The sequence below is a fragment of the Acomys russatus genome, chromosome 6, assembly GCF_903995435.1.
Source record: "Acomys russatus chromosome 6, mAcoRus1.1, whole genome shotgun sequence".
NCBI classification, from domain to species: Eukaryota; Metazoa; Chordata; class Mammalia; order Rodentia; family Muridae; genus Acomys; species Acomys russatus.
In genome coordinates this window covers 35,745,639-35,773,307 of record NC_067142.1, presented here as the reverse complement: position 1 = coordinate 35,773,307, position 27,669 = coordinate 35,745,639, and the positions used below count along the sequence as shown (strand labels likewise).

At 43.4% G+C, this 27,669-nt stretch overlaps 1 protein-coding gene across 3 annotated transcripts in view; it reads right to left on the bottom strand.

The window, feature by feature from the left end:
• The window catches only part of Ddx59 (DEAD-box helicase 59), a 28,939-nt gene extending 1,511 nt beyond the window's left edge, over positions 1-27,428 (bottom strand). Inside the window, exons 1-9 of one of the 3 annotated variants that reach the window (XM_051147495.1) lie at positions 27,341-27,428; positions 25,348-26,135; positions 23,478-23,645; positions 18,573-18,662; positions 10,830-11,081; positions 9,076-9,228; positions 8,316-8,444; positions 2,756-3,037; positions 74-235 (exon numbers count right to left, since the gene is read on the bottom strand). In XM_051147495.1, the coding sequence (XP_051003452.1) occupies positions 2,774-3,037; positions 8,316-8,444; positions 9,076-9,228; positions 10,830-11,081; positions 18,573-18,662; positions 23,478-23,645; positions 25,348-26,124 (1,833 nt within the window). In that variant the 5' untranslated portion in view covers positions 26,125-26,135; positions 27,341-27,428 and the 3' untranslated portion in view covers positions 74-235; positions 2,756-2,773. Of the gene's footprint in view, positions 1-73; positions 236-2,664; positions 3,038-8,315; positions 8,445-9,075; positions 9,229-10,829; positions 11,082-18,572; positions 18,663-23,477; positions 23,646-25,347; positions 26,136-27,340 lie in introns of those variants that run through there. The other 2 variants (XM_051147496.1, XM_051147493.1) reach the window with 2 other exon arrangements.
• Between the last annotated feature and the right edge of the window lie 241 nt (positions 27,429-27,669).

Genomic DNA, 27,669 nt, shown 5'->3' with positions numbered 1-27,669 from the left:
AAAATAACTCTTGGCACCAACAACCAAATAAGAGAAGTGTGTTTATTTAATTATCATTGGTTGGTTTTCACACTGTGGACCTTGGGCCTCTGGGGTCACTGTGAGCATGGCTGGGAGATGACAAAGGGTCCTATCTGTGTGGAGTCAATTTACTTCAAGCTGCCAGGAAAGTCACCTTGGATGACTTGTCACCTCAGGCACCATGCCCATGTTAATGGAGGGAATTCTGTGTTGTCTGTGAAAAACAGAAAGGGGTATATGATGTGCTGATGCGAATCTAAGAGCGGAGCACAACCCAGCAGTATTCACCCACCAGAAAACTGCGAGGCCTCATCAGAACACGAGCTCGTAAACTTAGTTTCATTTATTAAATTATGTTGATAGTGTGAGTTGTTTGTAGGTGAAATATGTGGCAATGTTTTCTGTTACATGTGATGAAACTGCATATTAGACTTTCTGGGGAAAAATCTGATTTACAGAATGTGCTTGGTACTAGAGATACTAAAAGAATGACACTAAAAGTATCTTATAAACTGGCTCTTGAGTGATTCAAAGTCTAAAAGCACTTACATATAGTTAAGATGTTTACTACTGAAAAGTGGTTTGCTTCAGTTCTGCCATAAAACAACCAAGAAATCAATTCAGCGCCTTTGTCATATAATTACTGGAAAAGAAATGGCTGTATATATGTTACTTCAGCTAATTTGTATTTTGAACTGTACAACTTTTTTTTTTCAAAACTATGAAACTGTTTATAATATAGTGCATCCCTGGCATTTCTTAGCAAGATCTGGCCCTGCACACTCTTCCTTCCTGTTTTGCTTGGCGTGTTCTTTCTTGCAAGGGATGATAATAGTAGACAGTAACTTAAAAAGTATCTGCCCCACCTTCCCTGGCCACTGACAGGTCTGCAAGAAGGGGGTCACTGACTTCAGCAGCATCCCACTGTGAGCTCACCAAGCTCCAACGCAGACTTTCAAATGCATGGTCCCACAGGGGGCCCTGGTTAAAGTCTTAAAGTCGGTGGGCCACAAACAAAACTGAGAGAGTGTAGGAAGAAGACTAAGAGGCAAGAAGGGGCTTGGCAGGAGGTGAGGGTGAGGGAACCCAGGAAGCAGTGTGTATGTGTGTGTGTGTGTGTGTGTGTGTGTGTGTGTAAGGACAAATTTAATTAAAAATATATCTTTGAGAACATACTAGCAGCATGGGCCAGTTTTATTTATACAGTTTAATGATCCGGTCTACACAACAGAGACCCACAGCACTTTGGCGCCTCAAGACAATGGAATAAAATGGGGAGTAGAAGACATGGGAGAATGGGGAGCAGATGCCAACGTTAGAGATCTGGAGCAGGAAGAGCTGGAAGGTCTCACTGCAGCAAGAAAGGGTGAGAAAGAAGTGAAGGGAAAATGCCCCTCCCTGCGGAGCACAAGCAATTAACTCCGTTCTCACCATGGGCTGTGAGTTCTCCCCTCCACTGTACCACTCACCTACTGCCTGCAAACCCAACGCAATGAGGGATTAGGCATAAAGCCAACAGACAGCTGAAAGGTCATGTGAGTGCAGCAGTGGGACAGAAGCCAGCTGAATTTAAATGACCCGTGTGTTTGCATTACTGCTTTGCGATGTATGTATGTATGTATGTATGTATGTATGTATGTATTTTAAATATAATCTCATCATTTGCTGTTGCTTTCTTTGGTTTTTTTGAGAGTCTCACTTTGTAGGTCAAGCTGACCTCAAACTGGCAATGATCCTCCTGCCTGAGGCTGCTAATTACGGGGACTACAGGCATGAATGAGCCATTACACCTGACTCTCCTGCAATAGCTGATTCATAAAGCCATCTTAATTTTTTAGGTACCCCATTTTCACTTATAAACAACTGTGAATCTAGTTTAAAGCAAACACTCAAACGGCTGCCCTGTTGTACAGAAATTATCAACACTTAGTCTAGCACATTCTGTACCAGAGCCTTGAGTTCAGCCTTGCAGTGCATTTTTGCTATAGCATTGGAACTCTGAATAACTGGCCTCCTGTGTTCCCTTCAAATCATATACGTATGCACTAAGACACAAAGTCCAAGGGATACACACAGGCGCTCTCGTTTGTGACATCTCCCCAGCCGCAGGGAAGATGCCGAAGCCCTAAAGCCTAAGTGTTAACATTTGTCTGACATACTACTAAATTTCCTCAATAAGTGGCACCAGTTTTTAATGAAATAAAAGTACGGATTATGAAAGTAGGTGTCACCCTTCCTTTCTGTAGTGGCTTGAATGACAATGGCCCTCAGAGGGTCATATATTCCAAAGCTTGGTATCCAGCTGGTGGAACTATTTGGGAGGTAAAACTAGACATTTTGTACTTCTTTTCAAAGCACTCTGAACATCTGTCACAGTTGCAACCACTCACTGTCTTCCGAACCATTCAGGAACAACTCAGATGTCACCATGCTGCAACAGGGCGGGAGCCACTGTTCCAGAGCACCCTGGCTCTCACAGGAATGCTCCAGGAACTACTACTTACACAACAGGAAGTGACGGCAAGAGGAGACAGAGTCTTTCTTTTAGCAATTCACCTTCTGGTTTTGCCTTTAAAAAACAAGGATTGTGAACTGAAATAAATGCAATATTGCTGTATAAGTTTTATTATATTTAAAATAATCTTAAGGATTCTTCTGATCCTTGTATGTGTTTATTTACTCAACCATACAGTAGTTATTAGGAATTTGGCTGATAACACATCATAGAACCTACCAGAAGTGGCAAGCCAGGTCATTTTTGTGAATTGCTCCTTTCGTGTTTCTTAATTATGTCCATGAGGTTGGCCCCCGTGACCAAGTTGCTCTGCGTCTGTTTGTCTTTCTGCTGTTCCTTTCTCTTCTGCTCATGAAGGTAAGGAGAGTTTAGCAGCTGTGGAGGGAGAATGGATCCTGTAGGCTTCACTCTTTTGGCAACATCCCAGAAGAGCTTTTTAGAGTTGTTATTGATGAAAGTAATTGCAGTTCCATTTTGACCGAGTCTCCCCACTCTGCCAACCTGAAGCCAAATGCAAAAAGACATTTTCAAGTCTCATTCATTTCAAGAGACATGAAGGCTACCATTTAAAGGTTATTTATACAGCTTAACTGTCCTTCAGATAAGGTTTCTTTCCTTTTTTCTTTTGTCAGCATGTGTGTGTGCATGTGTGTGTGCATGTGTGTGTGCATGTGTGTGTGTGTGTGTGTGTATGCATGTGTGTATGCATGTGTGTGTGTGTGTGTGTGTATGCGTGTGTGTGTGTGTGTGTGTGTGTGTGTGTGTGTGTGTGTGTGTGTGCAGAGCAATGAACCCAATCCTAGTGATATTCTCTGGACTGTGTGTTGAGTATATTAGTATATTAGTGAGGTCACTTCAGAGGGCTGATGCCAACATATGCATTTTTTACTGTCTTGTATTTAATGGAACAACACATAAGAGGACTGTTTGCTTTAGCTTTTGTGCATTGAAATGTTAGCTTTAAGCTATTTCATTTTTATACAGTTCTCAGATTGACAGAATTAAATGTATACAAAGTTGTGATTCAAATATCAGAATCCATAGAAAGCACAAACTCTACTTGTTTCTACAAATGATATGAAACATTTTCAAGTTGTTTCAATGATACAAAATGAAAATATTCTGAGACCGGTTTCAGAAGAAGGGAGACAGAGTCATGGTCAACGTCTGCTTGTCAGTTGAAATGTAAAATCTACAGTCTATGCTTAGAGATATCTAAGTGAGCCAAGTGTGGCTTCATGAACTCACGAAACTTTGACTTCAGAATCAATCAGAGAATAACAAGAGTTGGCAGATGTAGAGAACCTGGAACTCATATTGCTGGAGAATATGTAAAGGCTACTTTAGAAAACAGTCTGGCAGGTCCTAAAAATGCTAAACGCAGAGTTACCATGTAAATGAGTAATTCTGATCCTAATTACTAGCCAGCAGAAATAAAAATGTGTGGCCAGAAGGATCTGCATGTGAGTATTCACAGTGGGGCCACTGATATTATCAGAGGCCAAAGAGTAAAAAGTGCAACTAGGGAATGGGTCCACAAAGGAGGCAGATCATAAATGAACTATTTGGGGCAATAAAAATAAAACAAATTTGAAATATACATGCTACAAAATGGGTAAATGTTGAGAACATGCTGGGTAAAAGTAAAAGCTCCAGAAGAGCATGTGTGACATGAGCTCTTTACGTGAAATGACCACAGTGTCAGGTCTACAGAGGCAGAGAGCAGAGAGCTCATGGTTTCTCAGGGATGAGAGTGCTCGGGTTTGATCTGGGATGGGGATGGCTGCTGATGATAGGGGGCGTCCTTTTTAGGGTAGTAAGAATTTTCTAAAACTGATTGTAGTTATGTTTGTATAATTGTGTGAATATATTTAAACATTTAGTTGTTTGAATTCACTTTAAGTGAGTGAGTTATAGCTGGGTGGTGGTGATGCATACCTTTAAGCCTGCACTAGGAGAGGCAAAGACAGGTGGATCTCTGAGTTAACAAACAACCCATCCCCCGAAACTAACAGCAACAAAAGAGTGAGCTGCACAGTATGTGAACTGTATCTATTCATAATTTACAATGAGATATAGAGTGGGGGTGCATACCTGTAATCCTTGGTGCTTGGGAGGCACAGGCAAGAGCACCAAAAGGTTGAAGTCAGCCTGATCAACTTGGAAAGGCACAATTTCAAAAATTTAAAAAAGAGCCAGGACTATGACTTAGTAGTTGAGTGTTAGCTCAGTATGCACATAGCCCTCTTTTTAATAAAACAAAACAAAATCTCTAAGATTTTCTGAGTTCTAAGGTAGCTGATGCTATCTAATATCAAATTACTTTCCCCAGAAACTTTCTACCATTAAAAATAAAAACCAAGCTCCGTGTAGTGGTGCATGTCTGTAATCCCAGCACTCGGGAGGCAGAGGGAGGCAGGTCTCTGTGAGTTTGAGGCCAGCCTGGTCTACAAAGTGAGTCCAAGGCAGCCAAGACTATACAGAGAAACCCTGTCTTTAAAAACTCAAATAAATAAGTAAATAAATAAATACCAGACACAATTCCTATTAACATTATCTTTGACTCAGCTGTTCTAGATTTTTTTTTTAAAGGTAGTCTTGCTATGTTGCTCAGGCTATCCACAGACTTCTAGGTTCAAACCTTCCGATTCAGGCTTTCCCATAGCTGCAGATGCTGATTTGACCACCATGGCCATGGCCAGAGGAACTTATTGTATAGTAACACTCATAAAAGGATAAGTACATGAAAGTTACTACAGCATTCTTTAACAATAAAATCATTAGAAACACAGCATCCCACAAAGGATGTGCTAGCTCACAATACATTCACACAATGTGTTATCTTGCAACCGTCTGGGCAGGACAAGGCAGGTAAGTTAGTGAAAGCACTCAGGAGCCTGGCCATAGAGCACGTGCTCCCTACCTTGTAGCATTTATTAGATGTACCTACTATGAGTGCTGATGAGAAAATATATCTGAGGTATACTTAATAAAGCAAGGCAATAGTGCAGTAGGTATGATGTGGTCTCCTTTACATGCATTGATAAATATGTGTACCCATGTGCACATGTGCTTATAATTTGTTTAAACTTATCTGACAAAACTCCAAGATAGAATGGAAGGGTAAAGAACGCTGACTCCCTGGTAGAGTGGTACACATCATTAATCTTTGCTCCTGGGAGGCAGAGGCAGGCAATCTCTGTAAGTTCTGAGACAGATAGGGTTGTGTACAGAGACCTTGTCTCAAAAGAAAAGAAAAAAAAAAGAAGCCTTACTTCCTATTTTCTGCCTTTTGTCACTTACACTCTTCGCTCCTATGGAATGTGGCTCAAGAAGTGAAGTAATCTAAAGCACAGCCACAGAGCCGGACAACCAGCCAGCTCTAGAGTCATCCAAATAGAATCAAGGAACCTTCCAGCATCACTCAGCCCAGATGCCGTCACTGTGCTGTAGTGATGCGCGCCTGGGCGTCAGCCTTGGATGAAAGGCTAAATGACTATACTCAGCTTACTTTAAGAGGCAAAGAAGTGTCTCACTGCTGTAACATTTCACAAAAATTTCTATCCAAAATTATGAAATGTTTGAAAGGAAACATTTCCTTTTGTCTCCAGTGGGATATTCAATTCCAGACTAAGCCTAAGTAAGACTCAACGCAGCCGCACAGCACCGATACTGAAAACTGTCAGGCAGCCACAGCTTTGGGAGGTGAGTCCGAGAGAGGCTGTGCTAGAGGGTGTGTAAGCGATGCCGGAGCAGACAGTGAGATAACGTGGCACTTAGTTAGGCTCTGTTCCTGCCCGAAAGAGAGGCCATTGTTACTCTTGGCAGTGAAGGAAACAAGTGAGACTTTAAAAGGTGAAAGACTAGGACAAGTAAGGATATAGAGAGAGGACAAGATGCCCAGAACAACAAGCAGTTTAAAGGATCGCCTTTACTTTGGCAATACAGCAACCCAAAGCGGTCTTCTTCCAAAACAGCTTTCTTTTCTAGATATAAAAACAGCCAGTGTTTGTGCTTCACTGAAGGAAGCACAAGAAGAAGAAGCAAAATCTCAGAAAACTGGGAATAGGGCTTCCTCAAGACCCAGCTATTCCACTCCTTAGAATATACCCAGAAGATGCTCCAGCACACAACAAGAAAATCTGCTCAACCATGTTCATAGCAGCCTTATTCATAATAGCCAGAACATGGAAACAGCCTAAGTGTCCCTCAGTAGAAGAGTGGATAAAGAAACTGTGGCACATATACACTATGGAATACTACTCAGCTATTAAAAACAAGGAATTCCCAAAATTTGTGGACAAATGGATTGAGCTAGAAATGATCATAATGAGTGAGTTAACCCAGAAACAGAAAGACTCAAATGGTATATACTCACTTATATCTGCATACTAGCCCAAGGGGCATGTCCCATGAAAGCCTTCACTTACCAGGAAACTGGGACAGAGGAGAGGACATCCTATTGGGACTCTAGATGAGAGAAGCATAGGAGAATAGTAAAGTAGAAGGATCCAGAGGGTCCTAGAAACCTACAAGTAGAACATTATGATAGGCAGATTTGGGCCCAGGGGTCCCACTCAAACTAAGGCACCAGCCAAGGACAATATAGGCGGTAAACTTTAAACCCCTACCCAGATCTAGCCAATGGACAGAACATTCTCCACAGTTGAGTGAAGAGTGGGGTATGACTTTCACACGAACTCTGGTGCCTCATATTTGACCATGTCCCCTGGAGGGGGAGACCTGGTGGCACTCAGAGGAAGGATAGCTGGTTACCAAGAAGAGACTTGATACCCTATGAGCATATACAGGGGGAGGAAGTCCCCCTCAGGAACAGTCATAGGGGAGGGGAATAAGAGGAAAATGGGCGGGAGGGAAGAATGGGAGGATACAAGGGATGGGATAACCAATGAGACGTAACAAGAATAAATTAATAAAAAATTAAAAAAAAAAGAAGCAGCAAAAATAAACCAACAATTTAGTGCCTGAAGTGTGTTTTAAAGATTTAATTTATTTCTAATTTATGTGTATGAGTGTTTTGACTCTGTCCATGTACCGTGTGCAGGCCTAGTGCAAGCAGAGCCAGAGGAGGGTGCTGCTCTGCTGAAATTGAAGTTGAAGATGCTTTTAAGCAGCTCTGTGGGTGCAGCGCACTGAACCAAGTCCCCTGCAAAGCAACAAGCACTCTTAACTACCGAGCCATCTCTCCTGCCCCCTAACATAAAAAACAAAAAACCACCAACATTTTAGGTTTCATATTTTCAGTTTTTCACATAGTTTAGGTATATAGTTTTTAAAACCAAAATTTCATTTCTAAGCATATATATGTATTATGTGTATATACCTATATATTTAATTTTTTAAAGTTAAAAATATGTTTTATGTGTATGAATGAATGTTCTGCCTGTACATATGTATGTATATGTACGGTACTTGCATGCCTGGTACCAAGGAGGTCAGAAGAGGATGTCAGATACTCTGGGAGTAGACTTATAGATGGTTGTGAGCCATCATGTAGGTTCTAGGAACTGAACCAGGGTCTTCTAGAGGATTAGGCAGTGTTCTTAACTGCTGAGCCAACTCTCTAACCCTAAGTGCGAGCATGTCAGACACACACACACACACACACACACACACACACACACACATACACACTTTTTTAAAGACCAGAACTATATGAAGTATTACATTCTGCTTTTAAAAAACTGTTTCCTCACCCTGACAATGTCGTATTCAATTGAACTCATCAACAAAGTGGCAGGACACAGAAGCCCCTTACCTGATGAACGTACTCATCCATACTTGAGGGCATATCAAAATTCACAACCAGCTTGACGTTGACCAAATCTAGGCCTCGGCCCAGGACCCCTGTGCTCACCACGACCTCATAGTCTCCTTCCAGTAATCCCTTTCCAATAAAGCAAGAACATTCATTGTTTAGGCCAGGAGTGGGATGCATACCTATAAGCCCAGCATTGAGAGACAGAGGCCAGCCTGGTGTAGATAAGAGTTCTAGGCCACCTAGGGGTACATAATGAAACCTGTCTAGAAAACAATAAACATTTTTTAAAAATCATTATCTAGAACTTATTTTGTATGGCTTTGTATAATTCTGGCTTCTTTTTTTTAATACTCACCTCGGCATTTTGCTGCAATAGCTTGTCAACAAACAGAAGTCTTATACTTGAAAAATAAATATAGTTTAAGCTCTCCTAACCTCAACAGAATTAATTTTACTAATTTATCCCAGCAAATCTCCTCCTCAGGTGAGCTTCTGCTCTGCCCCAGGCCAAACTGACCTAATTTCCAAACAGTGGGCTGGGAATTGGCTATCCCGTTAGCACACACCCTTAAAAGAACAGTCATATTGCTCCCCCCACAGAAGCCTAAGCAAGAGGAATGAACCGTATGGTCACTGCTTGCCCTGTGTTCCCCGGCACCGACAAGGTCTGCTTTATAAGCGGCTGGTAATAGGCCATCTCCTGAAAATGTGGTAAGATAGATTGGGGAGGCACAGGAACAGAAAGATAAGTACGAACCTTCAGTATGTCCCTCCTTTCCACTTGAGACTTCTCGGAGTGGATGGACGTGCTGTTTAGACCTGTGATCTTCTGCACCGCCTCGCTCAACAGGTCTGCGCCTAGTTTGCAATCCACAAACACTAACACTGGAGGTTTAAAGAGCTTCTGATCCTGAGGAACAAAACAAGAAATTAAATTATTCATAGAGCATGATTTATCTGAAAAACTTCTCTGAAACCATTAGCATGAGCTAAGTCATTGAAAGGTTTACAAATACTGCTAAAAGGAAATTACATTTTATAATATAAAATAAAAACATATTCCTCTAAAACTAATGTTTTCATTTAAGGATGCACAAAGAGCTCGTCTCATTTTTCATCATTAATATTACAAATATATTTTAAAAATTTAAGACCCATTACATAGTTCTTAACCCTGCTTGCTAGTCAATACAAGCTATCTTTAACTTAATACCACATTTGTAAGTAACTGTTTGCATGGACCAGCTACTCTAACACGTCTGTTTAAATTGGCTCAGAGTCTCAAGGACAGAACAGCCAAGAAACACTTTGAGAGAATGTATATAATTTTTGAAAGCAAAAATATTGAATGTGTGTGTGTGTGTGTGTGTGTGTGTGTGTGTGTGTGTGTGTGTGTGTGTGTGTATGTGTGTGTGTTTGAGACAGGAGCATATTCTGTAGTCCAGGCTGACTGAAGCTCAATTTGTAGTCCAGCTAGTTTCAAATACAAGGCCTCAGCCTCATAAATACTGGGATTATAGGCACGATCATTATGCCCAACTCATGAGGAATAATCTTTACATTTAAATATCTCTGCATAATAAGGAAAATAAAAACAGATTCTGAGCCAGATGGTGTGACACAAACATTACAAACCTAGCACTCCATGAGCTGAAGGAGGATTGTGAGCTTCACGCCAGCTTGGTCTACAAAGTGAGACCTCAAAAATAAGACAAAAATGTTGCAGGATATTTGATCTTACTATGAACCCCAAGATTGTGCTATTTCCTGGAAAAACCCGTTTCTAGTTGTGGTGTGGCTCAGCCCTAGCACACACCTTTAATCCAAGAGCTTTCTGCTTGAACAGGATTAAATAAAGTCAACCATAGGTTAAGAGGTGGAGCAAGCAACCAGTTGACAGAAAGTTAACATAGGATTATTAAGGAAAAAAAAAAACCATAGAGAATAAGAGGAAGTCAGGAGGACGGATAGAGAGACTCACAGGAAGTAGAAGGGAGGGACATTCAGTTTTAGGAGTTTTCGAGATGGTGTGGGAGAAAGAGCTTCTGAGACACCAGCTGAAGAGGAAGATCAACTGGGTGCTTCCTCTGCCTCTCCGAGCTGGCAGGCTTTCACCCCAGCATCTGGCTCCTGAGTCTTTATTGGTAAAATCAAATGATTGCGATGTATGACCCCAAAATCCCAACTAGACATCTATACTGCATATTTCCAGAAATAAAACTTTGAGTTGGGCATGGAAGCAAATTCCTTTAATCCCAGTACTGAGGAGACGGAGGCCGGAGGAGTGTCAGGAACCTGGGCTATGTCATACCAAGCAAGCCAGCGATACATAGCAAAGGTCTATTTCAAACATACATCAGAAGTAAAACTTAATCTGATCCTTACGGAATTCTTATGTAGGTAAATATCTGCACCAGGATTCCTCCAAAGCTCCCCTTAAATATCACTCTCTCTGGAGCTGTGGAAGTGCAAGCACAAGTGACAAAACATGGCCGACTCTTGACTACTCACATTTAGGATTTCAAATAACTTCTTCTTTTTGGCTGGGTCTTCTACCCACAGGATGATCTGCCGCACGCTGGAGCAGGGCAGGTTCTTGTTCCCGGTAGTAATCCTCACAGGATTATGCAAAAGCTGTTCTGCGAGCTGTTCTATGCTGCCTGGAATTGTGGCAGAAGCCAGGATGGTCTGACAATCACCAGGAATGTTTTCCAAAACGTCAAGCACCTGCTGTTGGAAGCCCATCTTCAACATGGTGTCAGCCTAAAACAAAGGCATCCGAAAGTCAGGCTTATTCAGCACTACAGCTCAGAACCACTCAGGATAAGACTACATAATTAAGAACAGACAAAACACACACACACACACACACACACACACACACACACACACACACACACACACAGAGAGAGAAAAATGAATTATAATATAAAAAGATCAACAGGGAAGTGTTTATGTAAAATTATGAACGGTAAGGATTATCATTATTAATAGCTATAAAAATAGACATCCTACATACTTCAACAAGGTACTTTTAAATTATGGCAGCATATAACCCTGTGCCATTATGAAAAATGATCAGAAAGCTGTTTACTGGTTAATAAATGATTGCTCAGAGGAAAACAACAAACACTATGTAGTACGAGACTGTTTATATTACAAGACAGTGTAGTATATATATAGTCAAGAAATTAATCAAGCTGGGAAATGGTTTACACTGCAATCCCAGCACTCAGCACACTAAGGCAGAGGACTGGGTTCAAGGCCAGACTGAACCACAGAGTGAAACCCTGAAAAACCAAATGTCTCCCAAGGAGCCTAGAGAGCTGGTGTGTGTGGGGGGGGGGGGGGCGCTAGGGTGCGTGTTCTACTTCTGTTTAACAATGCTGAGAATTTAACCTAGGTTTTTGTGCATACTAGTGTCTCACTATTGAACCACACCTGTTGGCCTAGAATTGTGGAGACAGGATCTTGATACACAGGCTGGGCTGGCCTTGAATTCACCATCTTCCTGCCTTAGCTTTCCAAGTGCTGGTTTTATACAGGTATGAGCCACCATGGCTGTTAGGGCTCACTGTTTTTCAAAGTTTTATTTCCTTCTAGCCATGGGTATGTTCTACATAATAGGATTATTTTAAATTTAAAGATTAGTGTTGACTATGGTTCAAATATTGGTATTTCTCCAAAATTCATACTAAAACTTTACCACTAATGTGCATTGGTTATCCCCTGTCAGTCTGCCCTCCAGAAATATCTTCATTCAAATCTCATCATAAGCATCACCCATGGTTTGCCACTGCCATGCTGCCATGGAGATAGGCATGGAGATACTTGCTACAGCTCCATGGGGCAGAACTTAAAAGTACCCCTTTCTACTGTATCTGCTAAACTAGCAATATCTGGCATGTCAAAAGACCCCCAAAAAGGATGCCTTTCATAAATGTATGGGCAACCTTAACTCTAAGCACTAAGTAAGACCTAATTTTGTAACAAGCAACAAATCAGTGTCCCGAACCTCTCAAAATCTAGGAATCACCCAAGTTGAGTTTTTCAAGATCCCTGGGCTGCCGAATCAGGCTACTCTAGTGAGAAATCCAGTCTGGATAACGTTCCTTGGGCACGCCAGGGGTTCCATGCTTTTGTGTGTTTGTTGTTGTTTCCTTTCGTTTGGAGATATGGTTTCCAGATAGCCCGAGCTGGCTTTGAATTCGTTTACTTTACGTGTATGAATATTTTGCCTGCATGTATGCTTGATACCTGGGAGGTAAGAAAAGGGTGTTGGATTCCCTGGAACGCGAATTGGGGATGGTTGTGACCCACTAGGTGAGTGCTGGGAACCAAACCCAGGTCCTCTGTAAGAGTAGCAAGTGTTCTTAACTACTGAGCCATCTCTCCAGTGCCCTCAGACTGGCTTTGAGCATCACCCCACACCCACCATCCAGCACCACCAGCTTAGTAAGTGCTGGGGTTACAGGCCAGAATTTACTATCTGCCCCCCAGGTGGTTTATAATCACTAGGCCAAGTGGGACAGACCTGTGCTTGGTGATTGTGAGGCAGCCAGTGACACAGTACAGAGAGACAGTACAGTCTATGCAGAGTCCACCGGAGCAGAAGGAAGAAGCCCCTACCCTGAGGGGCAGCGGTCAGCTTCTGAATCCCTTATTCTGAAGCAGCGAGGAAGGAGCAGGATGGGGCGGGGGGCGGGTAGAATTCTAGGCCAAAGGGAAGGCCCGACAAGGGACAGATGGTGACGTGGAGCAGAGGTTTCAAATACAAGGGCTACATGAGTCCTGGCCCTCTTGCAACAGTGGCATCCATCCCTCCATTAGGGAGATCATTCACTCTCAGTTTCCATCCTAGACTCCTGTGCTGACTCAGCTGCCAACTCCACATGTCCCGCCCTCAGCCTCAGGCCTCTCTGCCCACTCCCCTCCAGCCTTCTCTTGGAGAAAGCAGACAGCACATAGACTCCAATGCACTCTGCCTGCAAGGAGGAGAATGTCTCCCCTTGGTCTACTGTTTACAGAAGGCCAAACTCAGACAGTATTGCCAGGACCCAGCACTTACTCACTTACCCTTTTCTGAAATCAAAGGCCCAGCTCTAATTTATGGCGTCACCTCTCCAGCTGCTGTCTTCTTCCCCATGGGCAGTCATCAGAAGGCTCAGACAAGATAACTTTACAGCCATTCTCAGATTTAACCCTTCAGTCCCAGGGCCTCCACCCTGCCTTGACCCCTTCACTCCTTGGCCGGTTTGTTGGCTGCTTGGTCTCTATGAGCCCTTCTTTAATTACTCTTGTACTGAGCAGAGGACTAGCCTCCCTAAACCACCACTTTTACCATGCTTACGCCCAGCTCGTAATTTAGAAAGCCTCATTGTCTCCCACATCAAATCCAGAAGCTTCTGCCTCCCTTTCAGAGCCCTCTATAATTTGACTCCACCCTAGCTACCCAAGGCCACTTGCTATTATTTCTCAGGAAGAATTCTTCAAGCTTGTTGGTCTCTTTCCTTCTCCTCCACAAGATTCTGCTAGTCTCTTCATTGGAATATTTCATCTGACCTCTGGTTTTTACATTTCCCCCATCTTCTGAGGAACAGTTCAAATCCCATTACTATTTTTTAATAGTGTCAAATCACTTACTATCTTACTTCTACTCCTGGCCTTAATAGTCCTGGACAATTAGCATGTAATATACACAATACAGTATTTTATTTTATAGCGGTTTCCCCTACAAGTTAACAAACTACGGCTCTCAAGACAAATTCCAACCTTTACCTATTCTAGGGGAAGCAGTCACATCCAGTCACTTTTTTCTTCTTCTAATATATATATATATATATTTTAATGGTGCAACAGATATAACCCAACACCTTGCAAGTGATAGGCAAGTACTTTACAACTTTTTTTTTAAAGATTAATTTATTATTATGTATACAGTGTTGTCTGCTTGTACACCCGCAGGCCAGAAGAGGGTATCAGGTTACATTATAGATGGTTGTGAGCCACCATGTGTTTGCTGGGAATTGAACTCAGGACCTTTGGAAGAGCAGGCGGTGCTCTTAACCACTGAGCCATCTCTCCAGCCCTTTACAACTTTTTTAAAATTTATTTTTAGTTTATGTGTATTGTGTTTGTCCGAATGTATGAATGTGTATCTCCTTTGTGCCTGGTGCTCGACAGATGCTCTAGGACAGAGCTGTAGAATCAGAGTATTTCTATTGTTGGAATAACCCTGTTGTTTGAGGTTGCAGTTCTCCAGGTCCGGATAGGTACTCTGAGCTCAGCATTAGGTGTAGGACTCCCTCTCCTCAGCAGACCCTCCTGCTCTCTGCCTGACTCCATCTGGAGAGTGGCTTTAGACATAGATGCCCCTAACCACATTTGAAATATGGCCCCTTACACAGGCCCCTGCTAGCTCTCCCCTCCCTGTGCCTGTAGGATAATTAGGTATCAATTATGTACAGCTATTCTGGAATGCCTCGCCCACTCCCCAAGGACTACTTTGTTCTCTCCAAGTAAAGCTGAACTAGCTCCCAGAAGCAGTTCCTAGAGTGTCTGATCTATCTTCCAAGCTCTGCGACTCACCGTCTTCTCCTCCTGCTTTGGTGGAGGAGAACCACACACTATAAAACGCAGGCTGGTCTGGAACTTGAAGTCCTGCTCCTCTGCTTCTCTGGGCGAGTGCTGGGTTTATAACCATGTGCACCCACACCTGTAGTTCTTTAATGCGTGTGTGTATGTGGTGCTCATGTAGGCATGCCTGCATATATACAGACATTCACGCCTGCGTGATGGCCAGAGGCCAAGCTGCGGTGCCGTTCACCCTTTGCTTTGAGAGAGGGTCTCCCAGTGGCCTGAGCTTGCCAAGCAGGGCACACTGGCTGGCCTCTGAGCCAGAACTCTGCCTGTCTCCACTTCCCCAGTTCTGAGACTGCATGACTGTGCTGCCACACTCCGCTCTTATTTATCTGCATAAATAAAAGGAGACTCGAACTCTAGATCCTCACTGACTGATCTCCTGAGCCCCACATCTGTGTTTTTGTTTGTTTCTGTTTTATCGTTTTGGTTTTCTTGAGATACAGTCTTGCTATGTAGCTTAGACTGGTCTTGAATTCATGATCCTCTTGCCCCTGGCATTACAGTAAAGGTATAGGTATGTGCCACCAATCAAGCTGGGTATTTTCATACTGCTATGATTGTAAAGATTAGTTTCAAAAGATCACACTGGACAGGGTTTCTCTATGTAACAGCTCTGGCTATCCTATAACTCATTCTGTAGTCCAGGCTTGCCTCGAACTCATGGAGATCTGCCTGCCTCTGCCTCCCAGGTGCTGGGATTAAAGGTGTGTACCACCACTGCCTGGCTTATTTAAGTTTTTAAAAGAATCATTTTATTTATGTTTGAATGTTTTGCTTGTATGCATGTCTGTGTACCATGTGAATGTCTGGTGCCCATGAAGGCCAGAAGAGGTCATCAGATCCCTTGGAACTGGAGTTAAAGACTGTTGTGAGCAGCAATGCAGGTGCTGGGAATCGAACCTCGGTCTTCTGGGAGAGTAGCTAGTGTTCTTTACCATTGAACTATTTATCCAGCACCCCACCCCCATCTGCTATTTTAAAGAAATATTTGCCAATCATTGGCCTACACTGTTTATCTAAGTACTTTTTTAAAAGTACAAATGGTGTGTGTGTGTGTGTGTGTGTGGTACCTGTAGGTTACAGAACAACTTGTTAAAGTTTGTTCCCTCCTTCCACCATGTAGGTTCTGGGGACTGAACTCACGCTGTCTGGCTTGGCAGCAAGCAAGTCTGAGCCATCTTGTCAGCTCCTACCTGAGTATTTCTATATCTCAATAGACAGAACAATGTTCCAGCCTTTATTTCAAGTGCATGTCTTTTTCCTCAACATTTCAGTGTCATGTAGGTTTGGATCACAATGAAAATGTTTCTGCCACTGCATCCCAACACCTGGAGTTGGTTAATCTGCACCTAGACATACTCCTGTGCTAACTTCTGCACAAACAATCAATAAGGCTGTTTGCCAGCTCATTTACCTTCTGAGCTGCAAAGAAACTACACCCCTTAAATGCTGAGGCACATGGGCAGGAGTGGCACATAACACCCACTCCATACCTAAACGGATGCTGCTTTTGCACCATCATGTTCCATGGGCTGGCAGGCCCTAGGAACCCTTGTCTACTGCACAAGTAAGTAAATAATATATATTAAATTAAAAAGCCGTGAAGAGATATGAGAATGAGTACAACCTAACTGTACCTAACGGCCATGCAGGAAAACACTGACTTAGCAGACCTTTCAAAGGACTCAATTGTATTATTTGTCATTTCTTTTGGATATCTTAGTCTATGAGACATTTTCCATCATTCCTCACCCTCACTACTGCTCTATAAGATTAAACACAAGAAGTGGTAAGAAAAAAAAAAGTTCAAACTCTAGTCTTGAGCCGTGGCTGCATCATCTTTACATACCTGAGAGTGTCCCCGGCTGTTCACTGGGACAAGGGCACACCAGGATGTGATCACCGGTCAGGGCCTGGCATCGCACTAATACCACTGCTACATAACACCAAACCTCTGCTGTCACTGCTGGTGGGGAGAAAAACGTGTCCTGGATGCAGGGATGGCATATGCTCCGTTCTCATGCTTGTCTGAATGTGACCTAATCAATGTGGTGGTGGTGGTGGTGGTGGTGGTGGTGGTGGTGGTGGTGGTGGTGGTGATGATGATGATGATGATGATAGAGGCCTGGCAGGATGGCTCAGGGTAAAGGCACTTGTAGCAAAGCCTGATGACCTGAGTTCAATCCCTGGAACCCTTGATGGAAGGAAGGACCCACCTTCTAAAAGTTGTCTCTGACCTCCTTCCACACAGGTGTTATGGCATGCATGTGCATGCACACACACACACAAATAATAACAATAATAATAATAACAACAACAAAATTTAAAATATAAGGCTGACAAGATAGCTCAGAGGTAAAGGTGCCTGCTGTCAATCCTGAAAACCTGAGTTTGATCCCTTACTCACATGTGGGAGAACCCACAAGTCATCCTCTAACTTTTGCTCTCACACATGGCAACATGGGAAGTGCACGAGCACATATACACAATAAATGAATGAATAAATAAAAGTTTTACATGTACACACATATAATAAAATAATGCACTTAGCTTCATTTTACACTTCAAAGGTATAAATGCTTCTCAGATATATTAACAATAACAACAAAAGTTTCACAACCAATGCCCAGGAAGAAAAAAGAGCTATCATTAAAGTAACTGCCTTAGTTTTGCTGCAGTGTACATAGGAGTCAGCTTAAAACCCGGTACAATAAATTTTTACAAGTCCCGGAATTTTTTTTTCCATTCAGAGAGAATGTTCTAAATAAACAAAGACATTACATAGCTACACTATGCTGTTAAATAAATTATACAAAATCGAGTGACTGCTTTTTAATGCATATGTGTAGTATATGTGTGCTTACAAATGCACACACAAGTGTGCCCATACGTAGGTGAAGGCCAGAGGTCAATAGTGACATCTTCCTCAATCACTTTCTGCTTTATTGTACACACACCCACACACACACCCACACATACACACACACACACTTTTATTTTTCTAAGTATGTGTATGTGCATGATTGCATGTAAGGAAGCATGAGTGGAGGTCAGAGAATGACCTTAGTGCTAGATGCTTACCTTCCACCTTGTTTGCAGAAGGGACTCTCTTACTGCTTTTGCTGCTAGTGCATTTGGCTTTTAAGTTATCAGTTTGAATGGCAATTGCTCTTACCTGCTGCGCCATCTTCCCAGCCACTCACCTTATTTTTGAGACAGTCTCTCGCTGAGCCCAGAGCTCACTGGTCAGCCAGTGAGTTCTGGGATCTTCCTGTCCTTGCCTTCCTAGCACTGCGGTTTCAGACATGCACCTGGACGCCCAGCCCTGACCCGGGCTCAGGTCCTCATGACAGTGCAGCAGGCACTGTTTGCACTCAGTCATTGCCCCAGCCTCCTCATTAAACGTTTTTGGGTTTTTTTTTTGTTCCTCCCGCCCCCCGCCCCCGAGACAGGGTTTCTCTATGTAGCCTTGACTATCCTGGACTCAATTTGTAGATCAGGCTGGCCTTGAACTCACAGCGATCCACCTGCCTCTGTCTCCCAAGTGCTGAGATTAAAAGTGTGAGCCACCACGCTCGGCTGTCACTAATAGTTTTAAACACGACTACTTACTTCATCCACTACCACAATTTTTATGCCACTGAGTGATACGGAGCTCTGTTTTGTTATGTCCAGAAGTCGCCCAGGAGTTGCTATGATAACCTGAATAAGAAAGCATAAGAGATAATATTTATTCATTTATTCATTCTTTTTTTTTTTTTCTTTTGTGATAGGGTTTCGCTATTACCCCATGCTTGCCTTGACTTTTCAATCCTCCTGCCTTTTGAATGCTGGGATTGTAGGAGTGCATCACCCCTGGCCTTTCATTCTGCTTTTACTGAACAGCTAGCATATGCTAGAAAGTGTATAAAGTACCACAATGAATAAGTAATACCCAGTTTCTGCTCTCAGACAATCTGTAGTCTATAGGAAGAGACAAATAAATACTACTGTTGTTTATATGATTATATAATAAGTGGAGAAGTCTGTCCAGTACATACTACATAAAGATGAGTCTAAAGGCTCAATGGGAGGAAGGAGTGGTTCAAAAACAACAAGGCATGATTCCAGGGCTGGCTAGGGAGAAAAATAAGGCAAACAGGGACCTCCTTAAGTAGATAGCAAGTACTCAGAGATAATGGAACTACGACCTAAAGTCACAGAAACCTGCTCAAAGTTCTTCTACTGGTCAAATCAGGGCCAAACCAAATCACAATACGAGTAGAGACCCTTTAAACAAAACAGGAAACCGGATTCAATACTGACGAACACAAGACATTTGCATATCCCAAAGCACTTCTCCCAAAAGATTTACTAAATACAAAAGGAAAAAAGAATAAACCTTACAGTTAAAATACAAGTTAACATTCAGCGAGGTGGTGGTGTAGCTGAGTGGTGGGGTGTTGCCCTAGCATTCCTGAGACATGGTGTTCTACCCCAGTATCTCAAGGAAGAAAACAGTAAAGGTCAGCCACTGAAAGGGGTGCAATGGAAAGAACAAGTGGTGTGAAAGCTGGGCACGGGGGAGCACAGCTGTGACTGTAGCACTTCAGATACTGATGCAGGAGGACTGCCATAAGTCAGACCAAGAGAGAGAGAAGAGTGGGGTCAAGGACGGAGGGGTGTGGGGCCAGGGGAAGACCCGGAAGCTGGCTCAGCAGGCAAGAGCACTTGCTGTACAAGCAGGAGGTCCTGGGTTCCGGTCCTCAGCACCCACAGAAGCTGGATATGGCTGCATGTGTGCCTGTGATCCCAGCACTGTGGAACTCCCGCTTCATAAGAGAGCCTGTCTCAAGACAGCAGGACACCCAGCATTCTCCTCCAGCCTCTACAATTGCATGGGAGTACATACCTGCACACACATGTGCTCAAACATCACACATACTCACCATATACATACTAAAGTTTAAAAAGAATGAAAGGATGGCTCAGTGGCTAGGAACACTTGCTGTTCCCAGCACCCACATGGTGGCTCACAACCATCTGTAACTCCAGTTCCTCTACACCAGGCACGTACATGGTACACATACATACATGTAGGCAAAACACTCATACAGATTAAAAAAACAATCTAAAAGAATAGTAAGAGAAATCACAGGAACAACAAAAAGAAGTGACTTATAAATCGTAGCAGTGTCAAAATCAGGAAAAAAATCATAAAGATTAAAGAAACACCATAAACCAAAGATGACAGAGATGCACTGTCTTAGATTCTTTTCCTGTTGCTGTAATAAAATACCCTAACAAGCTGGGCTGGGCATGGTGGCGCACGCCTTTAATCCCAGCACTCAGGAGTCAGAGGCAGGCAGATCACTGTGAGTTCGAGGCCAGCCTGGTTTACAAAGCGACTCCAGGATAGCCAAGGCTACACAGAGAGACTCTGTCTTGAAAACCCAACCAACCAACCAACCGACAAACAAGAAACCCCAACAAAACAACTTAAGGGATAAAGGTTTATTCTGGGTCACAACTCAAGAATACAGTCCAATTGTAGCAAGGAAATCCAGGGATAAGAACTTGGAGTAAACCAAGAGGAAAACAAACAACAGCCGGGCATGGTGGTACACGCCTTTAATCCCAGCACTCGGGAGGCAGAAGCAGGTAGATCATGGTGAGTTTGAGGCCAGCCTGGTCTATAAAGCAAGTCCAGGACAGCCAAGGCTACACAGAGAGACTGTCTCAAAAAAAAAAAAAAAAAACAAAAAAAAAAAACAAAAAAAGAAAGAAAGAACAAATGAAGGAACTTGAGGAGCTGCTTATAACACATCACAATCAGAAAGCAGAGGCAACCACCTTCTCTGCTTGCTTTTTCAATTTTATACAGCCCAGTATCCCCTGATCAGAGAATGGTCCAAATACAATTACGATGGGTCTTCCCAGGCTGGAAAGATAGCTCAGTGGTTAAGAGCACTGTCTGCTCTTCCAGAGGTCCTGAGTTCAATTCCCAGCAACCACGTGGTGGCTCACAGCCATCTATAATGAGATCTGGTGTCCTCTTCTGGCCTGCAGGCCTAATGCAGACAAAGCATTGTATATACATAATAAATAAATCTTAAAAAAAAAAAAAAGATGGGTCTTCCCACATTAATTAATATAATCAAGGTAACCCACCAGGGGCATGCCCAGAGGCCCATCTCTCAGGGGACCCAAGATCCCGTGAAGGTGGCAACAGTCACCATCACATACACCATCCAAATACAACACATCAGCCTGACGTGCCTACTTATTATTTGAATGCCTTTTGAGACTGGCCTTTACTCTGTAGCCCAGGATGGCCTTAACTTTAATCTTCTTGCCTCTGAAGCCATCGTACTGGAGTTAGAGGTGCTGCCACTACATCCAGCTTCATCCAGCTTCTGGAGCCAGGGGGTCAGGTGTGGGATAGGGTGTGTGTGTGTGAGAAGGTGGTGGAACTATAAAACGTGAGCGGCCTCCACAGAGCAGGCACCATGTTGGTTTCTAATCTATACTCACATGTCAGTGTTAACTCCCTGAATCTTTAATTACATATGGACATGCAGAATGTTGTCTTTGGTTATAGGAATCACATTCCTAAGTATTTTGGAATAATAGGGACCAAGTCAGAAACTTTCTTCCAAGAAGACTGGGAGAAAAAAGTTTCTTATACTGAACTGGTTGCTTTTGATGAAGGTAGAGATTTTTTTTTTTTAATGTATGGAAATACTGTATCCAGTCATATAAATGACTAATTATTGAAAACTAGAGATTACCACCAATGTACTAACTATGCTTTTCTAAGAATGGAAATGCAGCCAGCAGGACGGGCCAAGCTCAGCACTCAGAAGGCTGAGGTGGGTGCCCTGAAGTTGGAGGCCTCCAAACACACAAGAACTTGTTTTGAAAAAGTGCAAGAAGAATGAAAGGTCAGCTATATAAAGGCGATCAGAACTGCACCTACATGTCTCGGCACGTCATGTTTCAGTGCTGTGCGATAAAAATAGGTCAAGTGCTTCTAAGAGATTCCAGCAGGCTCTACTAACCCAGTTCAGTGTTCATTAAATATTTAATGGTTTACCTTATAAATATATACTGCTGAACTTATCATCTGTCACTAGTATAATATTACCTTTCTCTGTTTAATATAGTTTAATATAGTGGAGGTCTACAATTCCCCACTAATTGTCAATCGGCAATGTCTTTTCTTTTTTTTTTTTTTTTTTTTTTTTGGTTTTTTGAGACAGGGTTTGACTCACTTTGTACACCAGGCTGGCCTGGAACTCACAGTGATCCGCCTGCCTCTGCCTCCCGAGTGCTGGGATTAAAGGCGTGCGCCACCACGCCCGGCTAATCGGCAATGTCTTACAAGTGTATTTTACTTGTTTTAAATCTGTCAAACACATCTAATGAGATGTCCTATAAACAATAGAGGTATTAATACAGTTTTTTTTGTTAATATTGCAGGGTTTTCATGCCTGTTGGTAACCTGTTGTCTCTCCTCCCTTGGAACTTCAGAACCTCCCCGCCCCATTCCAGAAACTAAAAACGGCAATGTCCAAAACAGCAGGGGACCCCAGGGCCAACCGCTGCACCTAGGCTATAGTCCATCTTTACTGCTCAGCCTCTGTGCTGAGCTTCTCTTAAGCTGAACTGACAAGTACATACAACCATTCTAACTCAAGAAATCCAGCAAAGCCAGTTATCTACCACACTGTTAGCAAGCTCCAAAGCTACGATTACATCACATTACTTTCATGTATCAGAAAACAGACTATATAGCCCAGCAAAGGGGTAGCAGAGTCAGAGAAACTAAGGTTCTAGTTGGGGCAATTATTATTTATTACTTACAAACATTTATATAAACCTCAGCGTCTGAGATCAGCCTTCCCAAGCAAGAAAGATGAAATATACAAACCCACCTCCAGGGCAAATAGGGCTACATTAATTGAGGTGCATGAGAATTCCCAACAGAGCTCAATGGAGAACAGGCACTCCGCCAACACATAAATGAACCTTTCGTTTTAGTTTCTTTGTTGTTGTTTTGTTTTCGCTTTTAAGACAAAGTCCCACTCTCTATCACATACTGGCCAATCACTATGTAGCTCAGGCTGACTACAAACTTTCATTCATACTCCTGCTTCAAGCTCCAATGCAGGGGTTACAGACATGAATCACTATGCCGGGCTATAAAAATTAACTTTGGAAAAAAAAATTAGTAGGCAAACAACTAAAAGCTGTCAATCCCCTCCCCTCAAAAAAAAAAAAAAAAAAAAAAAAACCTCAAAAACAATTAATCTCGATACTTGGAAGGCAGAGGCAGGCAGATCTCTGAGTTTGAGGCCAGCCTGGTCTAGGACAGCCAAGCCTATAGGACAGCCAAGCCTATTATACAGAGAAACCCTGTCTCGAAAAACCAAAATGAAATAAAACAAAACAAAAACCCTTCAAGAATAGATGGACACACACACTCCTCTACTGTTTACAGAACTTTCAAAGGCCTTCTACCAGACAGACACTTACCTTAACATGCTGTCGTAACCGATAGAGCTGTGGGGGTAAAGGTAAGCCCCCCACAAGAAGCACTGTCTTCATGCGTGGCAGGCCACTCATCAATTCCTTGGCTTGCCTCTCTATCTGAATGGCTAACTCTCTTGTTGGTGTGAGAATGAGCGCAGACGGAGTTTTGTCCTGCAAAGAAGAGAAAAACAACATACAAACTCCAACAACTACTTTCTGATGACATGAACTACGCCCTTCACAGCGATACCATCAGCCCCAGATAGGAGCCTTCTGCTCACCCCATGCAGATTTTCCCTCCAAAAAATTATCAGAACTTGACCCATTTCTCATACAACTTAAACAACTAAAGATCAAAAGTGGGGAAGGTGTACATAGTAAACAAGGCGAGAAAGACATACTCAAATCTCTAGCAATCCTCCTGCAGGAGGAACCCCCTGGTCACCATGAAGGCCCACCAAAACTTGGGACTTTGGCACCTGGATTCTTCCCTCTCCACTTTCACACATTTACATCTTTCTTTGGTCAAAGAACTTCAGTTTACATATGCATGTGTGAGAGGCATTCACAGCCTATCCAATCCCTTAGCTCTGTATAATCACTGTGCTTGAGCTGTACTTTATAGACATCTGGTACCTTCCCCTCACACTACCCTCACTTGCTCTTTCTTCTCTTTCCTCTCTGCCACACTTCTCGCTCTTCCCACCACATGCACAGCCCACAAGCTCACGAGAACAGGCTGAGCATCCTCAATTCAGAAGTCTGAAACCAATGTGCCCTCTAAATAGGAAACCTTTTGGCGACCAGCATGGTATTCGAAGGTTCAGATCCTGGGGCTGTAGGGATGGCTCGGTGGTTAAGAGCACTGGCTCTCCTGAGGAGGACCCAGGTGTGATCCCAGTCCTCCCATGACAGCTCACTACCTCCCGCAGCTCCAGTTATGAAAGATCCAATATCCCATTCCAGCCTTCAAGGGCATAATGCATGCAGGTGGTAACACTGACATACATGTAAGAAAACACCCATACACATCAATAAAATTGCATATATATATATACTTTTTAAAGTTCCAGATTCTGGAGTATTTTGTGTTTTGTATTTCTGAATTAGGGATGCTCATCCAGGAACAGCTATGCAAATATTCTAAAATTGGGAAAACTCCCAAATCTTAACTCCTTCTGGTTCCAAACCACTTCAGATGATGACACTTGGCATGTACTAGGAAAACAAATGCGCAGAGTTTGTGAAACTGCGTGTGAAAATGCTTTATGCACTACAAACTAACAAAGAAGCTAATATTTCATGTTTCGTTCTGCTTGAGACAGAGTCTTACTACGTAGCCTCAGCTGTCTAGAACCCAGTCTTCCTGCCTCATTTTCTGGAGTGCTGGGATTACAGGCCTGTGCCACCAGGTCCAGCAGTACTAGTTAAAGATGAAGCCCAGGTGGCACTTAAGAATGTGCTTTGATACGCTGTAGCAGCATTAGAACTTTAACACACAATGCCAGTTTCTCCAAAACCCAAGAGGCTCAGCTGACATAAATGACAGCTCACCCATATGCTAAACAGAGGCTTCTTTCCCCCTTGCAGATCAAAACTTCATGTTCTTTTACAGAAAACCTGCTAAAAATAAAATGCTTTGTAAGGAAATTAACTTTTAGACCTTACAGGAAGAGATCTCTAGTTCAACACAATAAAAAGAGTATTCTTTGAAATGTTGCTTCACATACGAAACAGAAGCAAGATCACCAGATGCTTCTGCAACTTGACTGACAGACCCTTGAGCTGCAGCTTGCAAATTTGTTAGTTACAGTGAAACTTGGTTAAACCCCACCTGTTTCTGTGGCAAATACATATCACATCAGTAAATTACCTCACACAGAGCTCGGATGATAACAGGCAGGAGGAAAGCGGCTGTTTTCCCTGAGCCAGTGTCTGCACTGGCCAGAATGTCTCTTCCCAGAAGGCCCACAGGAACCATTTGCATCTGGATGGGAGTTGGCACTTCGTAGCCTGATTTCTTCAAGTTCTGATTTAAGGTCTCAGGAAAGCCACAGTGCTCAAAGTCAATAATTGGTCTGGCAACTTCTTGTCCTTGAACTGAGATTCCTAGTTGCTGCTTAAGGGTTTCAATCTGGTCCTCCCTGAGGGTCACAATAAAGGGGTGCTCTTTGTAGACATAAAAGGCATCCAGTGGGGACTCTGGCTCCGAAGCAGCTCCCCGTGGGCTGTTGGGTTTTAATGAATCTTCCTTAACTTGCAGCAGATGTTTTGCTTTGCACTCCAAGCTACACACGTCTTCATCTGTCTTGTCACAGATATACTCTCCATAACGACCACAGATGACACACACAGGCTCCCCAGGCTCTGGCCACCGCTGGGTTTTGGAGAATGACTTTATAGGCTCTTCAGAAGGGTGGCTGTCCTTCACACCCTGTTCGGGTCCTACCTCGGGCAACTGGCTAGAAGGACTGGGTAAGGGGCTTGACGCACTGCTCGGTCTGTCTTTCCTAACTGCAGGATGGTCTGGAGTGTCTCCATCTCCTTCCCCCTGGAGGCTTTCCGCTTCTGGCTTACTTTTCTTAGCTACGCAGCTTTTGAGGTCATCATTAGAACTCCTCTTGATTTTTAAAGATCTTGGAACAAACATTCTTCAATATTCTGTTGAGGAAATTGCACCATGAAATAGATATTTACCCTCAATTAAGCTCACATGTTAGTGCCATATGATGTTGTGTCAAGACTTTTAGTCAAAGCGATAATAATGAAGACATCATGTCCCTACTTAAGCCAAACTTCCATTTATCAATTTCCTCTGGGGGAGGGGATCCAGTCCTTGTCCTCACACACAGGTGGAATGAAAAACTGACTACAGTTCCCCACAACCCTCCTGTGCACACCATCTATTTCTGTTTACTGATCATTTATTTGTATTTACAGGGGGCGGATATTATGGAATTTCGGCAGCATTTTCACAAAAGAATATATTCCACAATTAGAATCTTAAAAATGAAAACTACGTACAAAACATGGGGAAATGCTATTATGTTTATATAAGTAACAGAGTGCTCATTCTATGTGTGTTACTGTTTTGCTTTGTTTTTCCACCTTCACAACCGCGGTAAGTAGGTCACTGCAACCTTAAATCCATATATAACACATACGCGTTTTATTTTTACATTATATACATATCAGATAGCATAAAATACACGTGTTTCTACATATGTGTGACTGGGAATGTACTTTAGTGGTAGAGTGCTTTGCGAGCACTCGAGTTCCACATTCCAAAGGAAAACACTGATTTCACACACACAAACATACACACACGCAGATGAAGAATCCAGCCACCTAAGAATAAAGTTTATTTATCAAAAAAAAATTTTTTTTTCTAAGTATTAGAAACCAAGTATTCTTGCTCTGGAGAACATTCTAAATGTTTTCACAAAGTACTGATTGGGGAAAGAATGCTTAACCTTATTTTGGGACTATGAAATATAATTTTTTTTTAAAGTCTTAAATCGCTATATCTCATTTCCTATTTAAAAAAAAAAAAAATGGCACCCAAGCCGCCTAGTCTAGAGGATCTGAGGATCTGGCAGGGCCATCTGGGAAAGCGGCAAGAGGTGGGGCCGCTCTGGGCTGCAGAGAGGGAGCCCGCAACCCACTCCTCCTGCTCTAGGCAACGCCCGCACCCGGCGCATTCCCGCCCACCCCAGCCGCCCGCGGGGCCGCGCTCCAGGCACGCGCACGTCACGAGGACCCTAGCGAGCGGCGCAGTACACGCCGCAGCCGCCGCCTCGCGCCCGGGTTATGGAGCACAGGAGCGGGAGTCGGGGGCCCGAGCTGCCAGGGCGGCGCACGCTCACCCGCGCGGACCGGGCCGCGTCCGTTCCCGCTCGGGCCGCTCCCTTCCAGGCGCTGGGCCGAGCTTCCGGCCGACTAGCCCCGGCCGGGCTTTGAGGGCCCCGCGCCTGCGCGCGGCGGAAGGCGGAGCTCCAGATGGCCACGCCCCGCAGTGACGCGCTGCGGGGGGCCCTACGCGCTGGGAGGAGGGCGGGAGCGGGAATCCTCCTGGTGGAGTGTGCAGCTGGGAGTAGGCTGGTGAGAAAGTAGAATTTGCCAGGAAGGGCGGGGGCTGCCACGCTTAGAAAGTGGGAAGTTTGAGTGGGCCAGAAAACCCTCTTCTCCCTTCAAC